This window comes from Sorex fumeus, unplaced genomic scaffold, assembly GCF_029834395.1.
Source record: "Sorex fumeus unplaced genomic scaffold, SorFum_2.1 ptg000051l, whole genome shotgun sequence".
Taxonomy (NCBI): Eukaryota; Metazoa; Chordata; class Mammalia; order Eulipotyphla; family Soricidae; genus Sorex; species Sorex fumeus.
The window spans coordinates 15,807,575-15,823,931 of NW_026606108.1; the positions used below are offsets into that span (position 1 = coordinate 15,807,575).

At 40.3% G+C, this 16,357-nt stretch overlaps 1 protein-coding gene and 1 non-coding gene across 2 annotated transcripts in view; both read left to right on the top strand.

The window, feature by feature from the left end:
• The window catches only part of LVRN (laeverin), a 64,826-nt gene that overhangs the window by 28,511 nt on the left and 19,958 nt on the right, over positions 1-16,357 (top strand). The window contains exons 5-14 of the mRNA XM_056124713.1: positions 3,329-3,483; positions 6,145-6,258; positions 7,396-7,539; positions 8,068-8,133; positions 8,223-8,288; positions 9,023-9,161; positions 10,137-10,170; positions 10,817-10,893; positions 12,354-12,493; positions 15,063-15,118. Of these exons, the coding sequence (XP_055980688.1) occupies positions 3,329-3,483; positions 6,145-6,258; positions 7,396-7,539; positions 8,068-8,133; positions 8,223-8,288; positions 9,023-9,161; positions 10,137-10,170; positions 10,817-10,893; positions 12,354-12,493; positions 15,063-15,118 (991 nt within the window). The remainder of the gene's footprint in view (positions 1-3,328; positions 3,484-6,144; positions 6,259-7,395; positions 7,540-8,067; positions 8,134-8,222; positions 8,289-9,022; positions 9,162-10,136; positions 10,171-10,816; positions 10,894-12,353; positions 12,494-15,062; positions 15,119-16,357) is intronic.
• Positions 11,966-12,172, top strand: LOC130033224 (small nucleolar RNA U3). Its single transcript, XR_008793932.1, has one exon. It is a non-coding gene; the product is annotated as a small nucleolar RNA U3 (small nucleolar RNA).

Here is a 16,357-nt window from a genome sequence, read left to right on the forward strand (position 1 = left end):
GGCCTTCAGTGTCTCTCTAATCTTTTTCAACCTGAAATGGATGTTGTCGGATACTAGTATGGCCACCCCAGCTTTTTTGAGGGAGCTGTTTGCTTGCAGGATTGTTTTCCATCCTTTAACTTTGAGTCTGTGTTTGCTCTGACTGTTCAGATGAGTTACTTGTAGGCAGCAGAATGTTGGATTCTGTCTCTGAATTCATTTTTCCACTCTGTGTCTCTTAATTGGTGAATTTAGACCATTGACGTTGAGAGAGATTCTTGTTATGGGGTTTTGTGTCATCTTTCTGTAAGGGTTTGTTGTGCTTGTAGAGTTTGTTTTGTCTTATAATAGCCCCTTTAGCCCTTCTTTTAGATTTGGTTTTGAGTCTATGAAGTTCCTGAACTGCTATTTATCCAAAAAATAGTGTACCATTCCTTGGAGTTTGAATGAGAGTTTAGCCCAATAGAGTATTCTTGGTGAAGCGTTTATTTCAGTGAGTTTTTTCATTATATCTCACCGTTACTTTTGGGCTTGGAGGGTTTCCTCTGATAGATCTGCTGTGAATCTAAGGGTTGCTCCTTTGTATGTGATTTCCTTCTTTGACCTTGTTGCTTGCAGTATTGTGTCTCTATCTGCAGCATCCATTATTCTAACTATGATATGTCTTGGAGTGTTTTTGTTAGGATCTTTTTAGCTGATACCCTTTGGACTCCTTGAATCTGAATGGCTGTATTGTCCAACTCTGGAACTTTTTCATCAATGATTTGTTTAACCATGGCTTTTTTTATTGGGATTGTTTCCCTGAGCTTCTGGTACTCCAATGATTCTAATGTTGTTCCTCTTGGAATCATCTCCTAGGACTCTGATTAACTATAGAGCTATTTTGAGATCTCTCACCATTGTTTGTTGTTGCCTGTAGGCTTCGTGCAGCTGATCTTCCAGCTCACTGATTCTGTCTTCAGGGAACAGACTGAGTTTTTTATTTCATCTACTGAATCTTTTATTCGTGACATTTCTGTGCATAGCTTTCCAATTTCTGCTCTCATTTCTCCTGTATTTTCTCGATTGTTTCTCTCATGTCCTTTAATTTACTGGATATCTGTCTCACTGTTTCATTGAGTTCATTGAACATCTTCATTATGTCATATATGAATTCTTTCTCAGAGAGGTCCCTTAGGTGAGTAGCCCCTGCTGAGGCTTCTGGACTCTTTTCATTGTCCTCACCTTGTGGTGGGGATTTGTGTTGTTTCTTCGTGTTGGTGTGGAGGTATGGAGATGAGATGTTACACAAGATTGCTGGGTATGAGTAAATTACCTGCGGCTGTGTGACCGCCCACCCACCCAAATTAGACCACGCCCACTTCTACAGAGGCCACACCCACTTCTGAAGAAGCCACGCCCCTATGGGTACCTGGTGTGTGTGGGAGGGTACTACCTGGAGGAAGAAGAAAACTGGGCACAGCATTGGGGACGAACAGAAAGAGGCTCTGGCATGGTGAGTATCCCAGGGTCCTAGAGGATGCCTGGGGCGTGTACATGGGGAAAGCCGAGGTCCTGGGTTTGAATCATGACTGAACTGGGGGAAGAAGAAGACCGGGCACAACGTTGTGGGCAAACAGGAAGAGGCTCAGGGATGGTGAGTGTTCCAGGATCCTAGAGGATGCCTGGGGCCTGAACGAGGGCATAGCCAAGTCCCAGGTTTGAATAATGACTTTCCTGGGGGCAGATTGGCTTCTTTTAAAAAAATTTTTATTTTTTCCCCACTTTATTTAAACACTGTGGTTTACAAAGTTGCTCGTGATGACTTGTTACAGGCATTCAGTATTCCAACACCTATCCCACCACCACTGTCGCCTTTCCTCCACCATGGTCTCTGTTTTTCCAGCTTCCCCTCAAGCCTGCCCCTGTAGCAAGCTCACAATAATTTGCTTTATATTGCTTATCAGCAATGTAGCACTATCTGTAGCACTGTCCTCCCGTTGTTCATCTATTTGCTTGAGTGGGCACCAGTAACGTCTCCATTGTGAGACTTGTTACTGTTTTTGGCATATTGAATATGCCATTGGGAGCTTGTCAGGCTCTGCCATGTGGGCGGGATACTCTTGATAGCCTGCTGGGCTCTCTGAGATGGAAATCGAACCCGGGTTGGCCATGTGCAAGGCAAACGCCCTATCCACTGTGCTATCGCTCCAGCCCATTACCACTAAATGATCAGAAAGCAATTCAGTAAAAAAAATTTTTTGTGAAAATTGTTGTATCTCATCATGGGAATATTAAGTACTTGTCTGAGGGTTTACTAAACTGTTGTCGAAAGTTAAGCCTTCTGTGTTCATGTTTTTGTTAGTCAAGTTTAGTTGGCTTCTATGTTACATTCCCATCTGAAGATTGACTTCTTTTACCTAGTCACATGCATTTAAGCTTTCTTTAGGTTCTTTTGTAGTCTGAGCTCATTTCTTTTAGTCATTGAAAATAATCTGAATGTACCGGTTTGTCCATTCAACCTATTAATGGACATCATGGTTGCTTCCAAGTTTTGTCCAATTGTGAATAAAGATGCTATAAATATTTGTGTGCAGCTTTTGCATTGGCTTGCATTTTCAACTCTTTTGCACAATACCTAGTTCAATGGCTACAGTAATTGGTAGGTCTATGACAAACTGTCTTCCAAACAGTCATACCATTTTGTGTTTCTTCCAGCAATGAATGAGAATTCCTATTGCCACATTTCTTTTCCAGCATTTTGGTGGTGTTTTGGATATGGTCATCCTAATAGGCAGTGTATCATTGTTGTTTTAATTTTCATTTTCCTAATGATGTATGTTGACCATCTCATTGCTTATTTTTCCATTTGCATATGTTCTTTTGTCAAGTAACTTTATTTTTACCTGCTTTGTAAACAAGTTGTTTCTTTCCTGATTGTTGATTTTGGAGAATTCTTTGACCTGTTAGTGTACAGGTCCTTTTCTAAGTATTTGATTTTTACATAGCCAGAACAATGTATCTCATGACCTCTGTCTTTATCATTCCCCAAATGCCTTCTCTCACCAGAGATTATAAATTTTCACTTGTATTTTCTTTCAATAATTTAAAAAAAATTATATCTGAGGAACTGAAGTGATAGTACAGCAAGTAGGGCATTTGCCTTGCATGCGGCCGACCTGGGTTTGATTCCCAGCATCCCATATTGCCCCCTGAGCACCGCCAGGAGTAATTCCTGAGTGCAAAAGCCCAGAGTAACCCCTGTGCATCGCTGGGTGTGACCCAAAAACAAAAGCAAATATTTATATCTGAAAATATCTATTTCAAGGGATGAAATAATGTGTTTTCCCCCTTATTTTCCAATCCACAGATCTGATTGCTTTGCCCATTTTTGACAGTCGTGCAATGGAAAATTGGGGTCTTTTGGTATTTGATGAGACAGTATTGCTGCTGACGCCAAGTGATCAACTAACAGAAAAAAAAACTATCATTTCCTACATTACCTCCCACGAAATTGTACATCAGGCATGTGGTAAAATATTCTTTCTTATTTCATGTATTCTTTAGATTCACTACCAAAAATATGCATACAAAACCCTTCTTGGTCACAGTTTTTTTTCCCCATGAGGGATGGTTGGGTATCCCAAGTAATGCTCAGGAGAACCAGGCTCCCTCACAGTGAAACTAGCCAACCAGGCCAGGCGAGTGGTTCAGCATTAAACCTAAGAACGTGGGACTCACTGGAAGCCTGCCTCATGTGCTGGGGGAGAAGACAGCTGGGATAGAGAAGAGATTGTAAGTCAGTGATGGTTGGAGGGATCTCTCAGGAGGGGAGATGAGTGATGAAAGTAGACAAAGGACCAAACATGACGGCCTCTCGGTATCTGTATTGAAAACCATAATGCCCCAAAGTAGAGAGAGAGTAAGAAGGAAAGTGCCTGCCACAGAGGCACAGGATGGGGTGGGGGTGGCTGGAGGGATACTGGGAACATTGGTGGTGGAAAATGTACACTGTGGAGTCATGGGTGTTTGATCATTGTATGACTAAAACTCAATCATGAAATCTATGTTAAAAGTAGCTCATGGTAATTCAGGAAAGGAAGGAAGGAACGAATGAATGAATGAACAAATGAACAAACATGGGGCTGCCACGAACCTGTGGTCATGGGGATCATGTGGGCCATCTTGGCCATGCTCAAGTCCTCCCAGGTTGTACCCTGCATACAAGACCATATGATGCCCGGGATCAAACCAGGGTCTGCTTCATGCAAGGCCTGTGTCTTAACCACTGTGCATGCACGCACTCTCTTCAGCCACATTAATCCCAATTTAAAAAATTTATTCAAAAAATAGGACAGTGAGAAAAAAAATAAATAAACAAGAAGCTTTGCCATTACAGCCTGAGTAAATTTATTTATTTATTTGTCTTTTTTGGGTAACCCAGCGATGCTCAGGGGTTACTCCCAGCTCTGCACTCAGGCATTACTCCTGGAGGTGTTCGGAGGACCATAAATGGATGCTGGAGATTGAACCAGGGTCAGCCACATGCAAGGCAAATCCCATCGCACTATCACTCTGGCCTCAGAGCCTGAGTAAATTTAAATTATTAGTATTGGGACTGGAGAGAGAATGCACCTGGTTGACCGTATTCTTTGCATGCTGGAGGTCCACGTTCAGTTGCTGGTACCTCAAGGTCCTCCCCACCCCCAGCCATGATCCAAGAGTAGTATCCAAGTGCTTCCGGGAGTGACCCCAAACCAAAATAAGTTAATTAAATGAAAGTAAAAATAATTAAAACTATATAAGTTAATGGTGATGGATCAGAGTGATGGGATTTTATAGTTCATTTGAGGGTTAGGTGTTTACATCCAAGATTAACAAAGCTCTTATTCAGGTAAAGTTAACCACACACAGCTATGGTTGCTTGCTTTTCATTCCTTCTTAAAATGTGGGTTATTTTTAAAGGTGCCTGAGAAAGAGAGCTGTATTTCTTCATTAGATTGCTATAAACTTGTTTACCCTCGGAAAGAGGTTAAAGGAATGAGTTACTGTGAGTCAGTGAAGTGAGCCGTGACTTTCCCCAAAGGTGGAATAAAAGGGAATTTTCATTAGATTTCTGTACTTTTATGTTGTGATTTCAAAAGTTTTGAACGATTTGAATTGATAGAAACTCTTACATTTGCGTCTTAAGCTCTATTAAATGTCTGCCAATAGAAAAATCTAAACTATGAAATCCCCTTGTATGTGGAAACAAAAGAAGAATTGGGGGAGAAGAGATAGTACAGCAGGTAGGGTGCTTCCCTTGCACACCACCAACCTGAGATCCATCCCTAGCACTGCAGATAATTCCCTGAGCACCACCAGGGGTGATCCCTGGGCAGAGAGAAAACCCTGAGCACGACTGGGTATGTATGACCTTCCACTAACCCCAGCCCTGCAACAGTGATTTTTCAGGCTAGAAGAGCACATATTACAGAGACAACATACACTAATACAAGTTTTGATTAGTCACTCAGAGTGTCATTTTTTTATACAGCTCAAGTGTCACATTGTTTTGGGATACAGGCTGCTAACTATTATTACATCACAGCTGGTAGAAGAAATTGCTTAAATACCGGGGTGTGGATTTGTTGGTTTTGGAAATTATTGTGGTTTTCTTTCCTGAGTCTATTCATCATCCTTTTGACACTTTCTGTTAAGCGCTAATAGAAAATAATTATATCTGTACCACATGGCAGAACCTATTAGATTAGTTGAGTGATTTATATACATGGTGCAGATCAAGTCATGCTCTTAAAACATAGTAACTGCTAACAGCAAACTCCACTATGGTCTGTTAAGAGTACAAAATGCTGGGTTTATTGGGGTTAAATGAACTTTTAGAACTATTTTGCTTCACATTTCACATCCGTTTCAGAAATTACATTATTTTGGTACATCACTGTTTTAAACCAAATTGTTTTCAGTGATTTCACTTCAAATAATCATCACTTCAAAGAAATGTATGACAAAATAGCAACGTGTTTTTAATGACTTCTGACTTCTTTTTTAAAATTTTATTATTAGTAGTAATTAAAGTTTAACTATGTCTTGGACCTTACATTTATCTGACATGCAATAAATTATGGTAATTATTATTTACTGTAAATTAAGAAAGCTCTTTTTTTTCCCTCCCGTCTCTAAAAGTGGTTTGGAAACTTGGTTACCATGAATTGGTGGAACAATATCTGGCTCAATGAGGGTTTTGCAACTTATTTTGAGTATGGAATAATTAACTACTTAAATCCTAAACTCACAAAAGTAAGTATATCTGTTAGATTTGTAAATTTTCTAAGCCTAAACTTTTAGTTTAGTTATAAAAATATTTCTGTTTAAAACTATTAAATATAGAAAATAGGAATATTAAATTATCTAATTATTTAGTATTAGAGACCAGCCAAATCCTTTACATCTGTTTTCTTTTTCCAGACTTTTACTCAGTATATATTAACAAAAATTGAGAATTACACAAGAATGTTTAATGTCTTTTCTACCTCAAATCATATTTTGTGTTTCTTACAAATCATTTAGTTTTAAAAAGCTAATGACTATTATTTTTTAATGTTATAATTGTTTTTATAACTTTAAAAATAAAAGCTACCTAAAATGTAGTCATAGGGATTAATACATATAATATGCTTATAATGCATCTATTGTTAGATCTTAGGTGATTTTTACTTATTTCAAGCTAGATCAAATTTTAAAGCAGTTGTAATCAAGTCTATGACTTTAATGATATGTAATTCTCTATATATGCCTCATAACCAATTTATATATGATATAACAACATTATATAAATATTAATAAATGATTACATTCTAGCTGAAAACGTTTTTCTGTTTTGGGTGAATATTACTATTCAAACCAGACTCACAGAGGGGCAAACTTAATTATTTCAACTCTAAGTTGAAGCTTTAGCAGCAAGACTGAATTTATTTCTAATTACAAGTTATTGAGTCAGCATCCTTGTGAATTTGTAAATCTGGCCGTTTTGGGTTTGGATAGGACAAGTAAGGAGAGGGTCGATTTTAAGAAGTTAATTGTAAAATGACAAAATCCTAACGGATTAAGAGCACCTGGAGAATCTTTTCCCTGATGGGGCCTGTTGTGCCGCCAGTCTCCTCAAGACCATGTGAGAGGCTTATGGAAATTGTGTTAGCCTTTGCAGTTAGATTTTTTAAAAATTGAAGGGACGAAGAATATCAAATGGGAAGGAAGGGGCCCCAGTTATGATTCACAGTATACCAGTTTACTTGACAAATGGTGGTTCGCAGGGCACTTCTCAATTACTGTTTGCTCTTCGCATCCAAGTCAAGTTTGGAAAGTATTCTAAAAATAGTGGATCTGGCATTTATGTGATGTTTCAGAAGTTAATGTGGCTCAATCTTTTCCTTTTAGAACGAGGTATTTTTCTCTAATATTTTACTTAGTATCCTCAGAGAAGATCACGCCCTGGAGTCTAGAACTGTGTCCTTGAAGGTGGAAAATTTCACAGAGACAAGTGAAATAAATGAGCTTTTTGATTTGTTTACTTATTACAAGGTAAAATCCACAGCATGTTTCCCTTTCTTTTGTACTCCTGCAAAAAGCTACATAAAATAGATTATTTGTTTTAAGTCAATGTGTTATCATGTGACTATTGATATAAATAATCTTAATTGTTCTGAATAAGTGGATATGAGGAAATGTGTTTAAATTAGTTTTCATCTAGCAGATAAGAATATAGTCAGATCTGTATTAGATCTTCAGTAACTTGTATCACTGAATTATTTGTTTTTAATTAAAAAAAAGCAATTGCTACTCTTAAGACTGAATTTCCATCTGATAGGATGGACATGTTAGCTGTCTACACTGTAAAAGATTGTGTACCCCAGACCCTTTCCCTAGAGGACATTGGTCTCCTTTTATAATCTGCTACTTTATTAGCATAGTTTTAAAGTGAATTGAATTCAACTTAGTGCCCAGTGTAGTCAGGAGCCCAACCCAGAGATGAAGGTAAAGGTTTTATCAAGATGAAATACATCAGATACAGAGTTTTGTTCTAATAGTGGACAACTTCTTATGCCTTAGGGAGCTTGTATGGCCCGGATGCTTTCAAGTTTCCTGAATGAAAATTTATTTATCGGTGCACTTAAGGTGAGTTTATAGAATTATTGCTATCTGGAAGGTGGTCTGCCTAAATTGCTTTGGCATATTCTTCATTTTAATATTTTCTAATTTTGCAGTCATATTTGAGGACATTTTCTTACTCAAATGCTGAGCAAGATGACCTGTGGAGGCATTTTCAAATGGTAATTATCTGACTTGCTGACACTTTCTTTGCACTATGGTTTAGAATGTACAGCACCTTCCAGGTCTGGGAGGACATATAGTGCTGCAGGAAAAATACTATGGTTTTGTTTGTCAAATTCCCTTAGGACAGGGATGTTTAGTTCTTTGAGCAGAGGTTGGAAACCACACCCAGCTGTGCTCAGTAGTCACTCCTGGCAGTATACAATGCTGGGAATGGAACCAAGGTTGACCCCATGCAAGGCAAGAGCCTTAACTCTTGCACTATCTCTGTCTGCCCAAGGTTCGTTTCTTTAGACTTCAACAGTGTATCCCAGTGCTCAGAGCAGAGCCTGGCACATAAATATATGTATAAGGACATGATTCATATATTCAGTGAATGAATGCATGCATGCATGTCTTAAATAACCATTCATACAGAGATGAGCAGAGCTCAGTTTTGCCCAGAAGATCATCCAGTGCGAATTACTGTATAAATGAGAAACAGAACATCTGTGTCATTTCTGCTAAGAAGTTGTTATCTCAAAAGATTTTGGTGATAAACAGCTGCTTCTAGGATGATTTTTGTTGTTTTACAGCACACCCAGCAGTGCTTAGTGCTTATTCCTGACTTGTGCTCAGGGATCATTCCTGGCTCTCTGCTCAGGGACTATATGGGGTGCCCGGGATTGAGCCTGGGTTGCCCTGCCCACTCTCCTATCTCTTCTGCCCCCATAATGATTTATTTTTTAAACAGGCCATAGATGACCAGAGTAAAATTGTCTTGCCAGCCACAGTCAAAGACATCATGGACAGTTGGACTCACCAGGGTGGCTTTCCAGTTGTCACCTTAAATGTCTCCACAGGCATCATGAAACAAGAGCCATTTTATCTTGGAAAGGCTCCTCCAGCCCACAAGTAGGTAGACTTGCCCTTTTGTCTTCTGCTGATGTGGGGTTGAGCTCTGAGCAAATGGAAACCATCCCTGTTGAGTACAAACCTCTCAGGGGGCTGATGTGGATGTTGGATATCAGGGTGTGAGACTGCGACTGAGCCCTTTGTGAGGAGCAGGGTCAGAGACCTGCATTGAGGACTGAAGGCAGTGCCCCTCCCCCATCTCCCTCAGAGTTTGCAGCCACACCAGCCACCACCGTAGCTTTGATGTGGTCATACCTCTTTGTCCTTTTAGACAGAAGTGATAAAGGGTTGGGGTGCAGGCAGTGGCTCTTCTTATCATGTAAATTAAGAGAAAAGGGTTGCAAGGCTGTTGCCATTCTGTCTTTACTTCCCAGTAACAAATTGAATGGCAAATATACCCTTGAGGAATATACCCTTGCGGGTGTATGTATTTGTAAACATGTATGTCATGTGAGAATCATGGCCTGGGTTCCAGTATTGGCTTTACCTGAATTCAAACCTTAGGTAAGTTCTATTTAAAGTCTCTGGGTTCAAGTGACCTATGCATGAAGTGAATGGAAAATCATGTACCTGAAGGACTGGTGCAAAAGTGAAATGAAATGAGTGTCGAATAGTTTAGTATGGATCATCATCTACTTCTTCTTTTTTTTTCTTTTTGGATGACACCTGGCAATGCTCAGGGGTTACTTCTGGCGGTGCTCAGGGGACCATATGGAATGCTGGGAATTGAACCTGGGTCGGCTGTGTGCAAGGCAAACGCCCTACCCTCTGTGCTATTGCTCCAGCCCCCACCATCTACTTCTTGTTAGATAATTTTCAACTATTTTTGATAAAGTTGTGGTACTCACAGCGCATTTTAGTCAATGGCAGCCCAAACGAGTGGTTCATTTTCTAGCTCCAACCTCCCCTACCCACATGCTCAGCTCTTCCTCTCTTTGTAACTCCAGGAGAGAAAAACAGAGGCCTGAAGGCCCTTCTCACTCTAAAGTTCTGTGACTTTGGCTAAGCAGATAAACACCCACAGTGCAAGGTTTTTTGAAAAACCAGACTTGTGGGCACTTGAGTCAGATGGGAAACACTGTCCAAAACTCCAAATTGTGTGTCTCCTCTGGTGACTAATGTCCTCATAGTCAGCTACTTCATCCAAGGCACGTCCACCGATGTGGGAAGAATGTCGGCATTCAGTAAACTTGAATGACCTGGCTGAGTCCTGCCCAACACTTTTGAGATGGGGAGAGAGCTTGAGGTGGAAAAGTATTTCCAATGTTTGTCAAGCTCTCTCTTCTTAAATTGCTCTTCACCTCTCTTGGCACGGATGAATTTGGGTCTGTCTGCAGCATTTGAATGACCTTTGAGTGAGGCCAGGTGGCTGAAATTTCATATAAATGGGCTTTGAACATATCAGGTATAAGACTGCCTCGGTGGCTAAGTTAGAAAAGAAGTAAATCTTTACGACACAAGAGTAAATTCACCGGCCAAGCAAAAGTGGTTTGTGAAAACAACAGCAAGTAAACCTGAGAATAAAGTCCTGCAGAGCCAGGAAAACACGTAGCTGTTGTGCTATTACCTCATTGAATATAGTTTGCATCGCTTTGGTGTAAAAACTAACTGGATTTTTTTTTCTCCAAATAAGTAAGACATGGATTGTCCCAGTTCTTTGGATGAGAAATGGAATTGCACAGTCTTTAGTCTGGCTAGATGAAAGCAGCAGTAAGTAACAGATTTTTTACATATCTTCACATATAAACAGTGAATATATGACCTATATACAGAGATGAAAACTGGGCGATGTCTAGCTTTGGGAACACTCTCTTGGCATGTGTTGTTGGTGGAGTTGCAGTAGCTTTGGACACCAAACACATACATACAAACACTGTTGCATACATGTTGCCTGAACAATCATTGTATATTTAAAAATAGAAAAATAAAACTAAACATTATCCTGGGGAATAAAGAACTTTATTTAGTTCTATGTGTTTTGTTGTTTGGGGGGAGCACTCCTGGCCATGCTCAAGACTTACTCCTACTCTTCACTCAGAGATCACTCTTGACAGGCTCCAGGGGCCATTCCTGGTGCCAGGGATCAAACCTGGGTCAGCCACATGCAAGGCAGGCACCCTACCTTCTGTTAGTCTCTTTGACCCCAGTGATACGTGTTTCTTTTATTGGGGGGAAGGGGTCCACACCTGGTGGTGCTCAGGGTTCACTCCTGGCAGTGCTCAGGGAACATTTGTGGTGCTGGGGATCAAACCCCAGCTGGCTGCATGCAGAGCAAGTGCTCTACCTGCTGTACTACCACTCTGGCTCTGTTTTGTTCTATTTTTCTATCTTTTTTGGTTTTAAGGAAGGTGGGCCTGCCTGGTAGTGCTAGTGAGATATATCCATAGGTGATTTGCATGTGGGAGACCCCTTGAGCTATCTCTCTGACCCCAAACAAAGAGATTAAAAATTTCAAATCAAAAACCATTATGTGTGGAGAGAACAGGTTGGTAGTTCAGTGGGGGTAGAGCTTATGCCTTGCATGGTTATGTGAGTCCCTGAGTTTGTTCCCTGGCACCATCCAACCCCTAATCAATGCCCACATAGCTCTGGTAGCCCCCGAGAACCAGTAGATGTAGCCCCAGTGATCCCTGAGCACAGCAGGGCTGACAGCTGGATATGGCCCTTGTAGATAGTGAGCACTCTGCCTGGAGCACCATAGGCCTCACAGGCTGAGTTCTGTTGGAAATGGCCACAAGCCCTTAAGCGCCACCAGGTGTGGCCCCCATTGGAAGAGAGTCTTTATATTATCCTTTGGGGGAGCATGTCTGTAGTCATTACTAGAGAAGTCTCTGATCATGTAGAGTGCCTAAAACCGTGAGAAGCTAGAGCATCCTCTCTGGAGCGTGATGCTGGTTCAGGTATGACTTTTGTGACTGACTTTTACCATTGATGATCATTCTTCTCTTCCCTTGGAAGGGTGAGAGGGACAGGATGCAGGCTGAGTGGTTTCATGGGGGGGAAATGTCATTATATATGGAAAATATATAATCACTCAGATATATATTTCAGTACTCCTTTACTATGTGTATTTGGAGAGCTTGTTATTTAGAATAAGAATCGAGTGTAAACTTGTACTGAACTCCTTTCAAAAACCTGCGATCTCAGACTCATCACATATTTCATTGCAGAAATATTTCCGGAAATGCAAATTTCAGATTCTGATCATGACTGGGTGATCTTAAATTTGAATACAACTGGGTATTATAGAGTGAAGTATGATGAACTTGGTTGGAAGAAAATTAAGGAACAGCTAGAGAAAGATCCTAAGGTAAGGATTTTTTTGGACACTTCTTACTAAATGTCAGAAACATAACACTCCCTAACCTTGTCAGAGGTGCAGTTTTTATAATCCCGTTTGCAGGGAGGAAACTCTAATGCTCCAGGCACTCTGGATTTTCCCCTTGTTCTTGCCTTGTAGACAGCACCCCTGAGCTTGATCCCCAGCACTATGCCTGATGCCCCAAGCTTTGCCAGGAGTGATCCCTGAGCACTGCCAGCTGTAGCCCACCTCCATTCCCCAAATTGAGCTTTGTAGGTGATGGTAGAGGCTGGCTTGGGAGTATATAGAGTTGAATCTGGTATAACTTACTATGAACAGCTCTGTTGCAAAACTTGGTGTTGAGGGTTTGAGAGCTAGGTTAAAGGGCCTGCTTGCAGATGGCAACCTCGGTTTAATTCTTGGCACCAGAGGGTCCCACTGAGCGGCACCATGGACCTTCACACTGATCTGGCTTCCTGAGCACCCTTTGAGAGAACCCCTCACACCAAAAAATTCAAAACTAGGCTGTTAAGCTAAAGGGCCACTGGGGTATAAGACAAAATTTTCCAGAGTTCTCTGAGACCTTCAGCAACCTCTCTATCAGTAATGGCACATGGGAACCAGAGCTTGGGTTTGGGACGGGCAGACTTGTGCTTAGTTCTGTTCCTCATTTACCAGATGCACGACTGTGGGCCTCCTCCATGATTTTGACGATTGTACGTAGTTCCATATCTGTATAATAATGACTGCCTTGTCTTACCTTAAAGTATCGTGACACTTACATAAAGGGATGTCTGCATTATGTTTGACAGAGGCAAGCCACAATCAAGGCTTTGTTTTTAAGACTCAAAATTATTCGTATTTATTCCTAAAGGTATGAGTACTCTTCACCATAGTCGTGTTGGGTCATGCCACTGTAACAGGGCTTTCTTGAGACCGTTATAGATTTCCTGAATGCACAGCAGAGGTTCGTTATTCCTGAGACATGACTGATGAGCAAAGAAAACAGCATTTCCATTATTAATATTAATTTAGAAAATGTTATTTTCCAGAAAGGAAATGGGACTGCTGCCAAGGAAAGACTTAAATGTGATTTGTTCAGATGCTGAAAGAGACGTGGTGGAGAGAACTTTTCTAGCCCTAGATCCTCAGCCATGTGGGGAGGTAGTGAGGGAAGATGCAGGAGGCTTTGAACCCTCTCTGGGTGCTGGCCTGACACAGATGTGTGTCCCACAGTGCTGGGGCTCCTATGAGAGGTTGCCAGATCGCCCTTACTTTTCCCTGAGCCAGGGGCTCTATGGGTGATTTTATATCAAATCAGTGAAATCTCGAGAAGACAGTGTTTCAGGGAGGAGGTCACCCAAATGATGCTCAGGAGCCCGTGGGGGGGTGGCGGTGGTGCCCTCCTGGCATTTTTCAGCCAACTCATTGTGGTTCAGGCAGGTGGAGAGGGGGTGGGGGATTTCTGGGATTACCCAGACCATCCTGATAGCTGCACTTGGCAGTGCTCAGAGGCACTTTGTGGTGTTGGGGATCAAGTCGTGGTCAGCCACTCAAGACATTTGGGTCAGATTTTTTTTTGTTTGTTGGTTTGGTTTTGGTTTGAGGGGACATACCTGGTGTAGTGCTTAGGACTTACTTACTCTAGGCTCTCTGTGCAGGGATCAAACCTGGTAAGTGAGTGTACTACCCACTGTATTGTCTCCCTGGTCCAAGGCATGGGTCTTAATTTCTGTGTTAACTTCTCCAGCCCCATCCATAAGATTTTATTTTTAATATTAAATAATTTTAGGGTGCTGGAGGAATATTACAATGGGTAGGGCACTTGCCTTTCACGTGACAGACCTGGGTTCAATCTCTGGCATCCAATGTGGTGCCCAGAGCATTGTCAGGAGTAGTTTCTGAGCACAGAGCCAAGAGTAATCCCTGAGCATCACTGGGTGTGGCCCAAAGCTAAAAAAACTATATTAAAAAATTGTTTTGGCTTTGTTTTTTGAGCCACACCTGGAGGTGTTCAGGGCTTGTTTTTGTCTCTGCTTAGGGATCACTTCTGGCTATGCTCCGATGATCGTATACAGTGCTAGGAATTGAACCCCGGGTCACGCTTAACTGCCCTCCTCCTTCTGGTGCTATCTCTCTGGCCCTGCAATTGATTATTTCCAAAAAGTGCCTCAATTTTACCAGAATACTGCTATGTCATAAGTTTGTGTGGCCTCCTCTGCCAAATTTTTTTTTATGAAAATTACTTGACTTTTGTAATTCAATTAAATATATATTTTCTATCTTTTCAACTTGGCTTTCTATTTTACTTTTTGACATGCTGCTTTTTGGAAAGTATTTTGGCATAACTCTGCCTTGTTTGATCCTTATGATGAATGTCCAAAGGGATTATTTATTAAAAACAGATGTACAAAAAACTTATGGGGAATATCCTTAGTAATTGTCATTTCTGCGCACATGAGATAATTCATGAGGACATGCCCTGTAAGCAGCAATGCTCTTCAAATGTTATTTTGATTTTTTAAAACTAAACAGTGTTCTCATATTTTCTTGCACATATTTTGGATCTAATTTGCAGGCAATTCCTGTTATTCATAGACTCCAATTGATTGATGATGCCTTTTCCTTGTCTAAGTGAGTATATTTTTTTGTTTCGTGGTTTTAGACTGACCTTGATAACTTTTAAAAAATAATAGCCTCAAACAACTATGAAGTTAAACTCAGGATACAGGTCCTAAATATTGATAATGATCTAATTCCATGGATTTTAGAAGGCAAGTTGGATAGGCAATGATATGGATGAGTACATGGTTCTAAATGAAATAAGGCATTTGCAAAAGACACATACTGTATGAGTTTACTTTAGGTGATGCTTAAAAATCAAGATAGCCAAAATCATAGAGAAAATAAAAGGGTGGTTGCCAGCTTCTGGGAGGAGAAAGGAATAAGGGAGTTACTGATTCAGTCTAACAAGACGGAGAGTTATTGAGCTGGATGGTGGTGATTTTTGCACAGCATTAGGAATGCATTTAGTATCACTGAGTTGAACACTTTAAATGATTAAGGTGTTAAGTTTCATGTGATATGTTTTTTATCATAAAGAATAACTTAGAAAAAGGCAATATTTAAAATTAATTTTTTAATTGAATTACAGTGAGATACACAGTTACAAAGTTGTTCATGATTGGGTTTAAGTAACATAATTTTCCAACACCAGTCCCTTCACCATTGTACATTTGCCGACCAACAATTTCCTCAGTTTCCCTACCACCTCACCCAGCCTCTATGGCAGTCAATTCTCTCTGTCTCTCTGTCTCTCTCTCTCTCCCTCTCTCCCCCCAGCCCCTTTTGGGCATTATGGTTTGCATTATAGATACTGAAAGGTTATCAGGTATATCCCTTTACATACTTTCAGCACCCAATTTCTGTCCAAAGTAATCATTTTCAACTATTTTTGTTGGAAGAGACCAGTATAACAATAAAAATGACAACTTTTCAAAACATTTATCATGAAAAAGGAAATATTGCTGTTAGAAATAAACTCAGTAGAAAACTGTTTTTTATAATTTGAAAGGAAGGGTATTTTTTTTCTCAAGGCAAAGTTTAATGAAAAATTATATCACAATTCTATATTTTTAAATTAAATTAACCTTGGTGTAATAAAATTTAAACTGATTATAGAGAAATTTTTACAAAGTCTTAGAAGGAAAGCAAAGATGATTCAGTGTTTTATTTTAGTTTTTAAAATTAAAAAAAAATTTTTTATTAGTGAGACACCATGAGGTACAGTTGTAGACTTACAAACTTTGGTGTTTCGGTTTTAGTTATACAATGACCAAGTACCCATCCCTCTACTAGTGCCCATTCTCCACC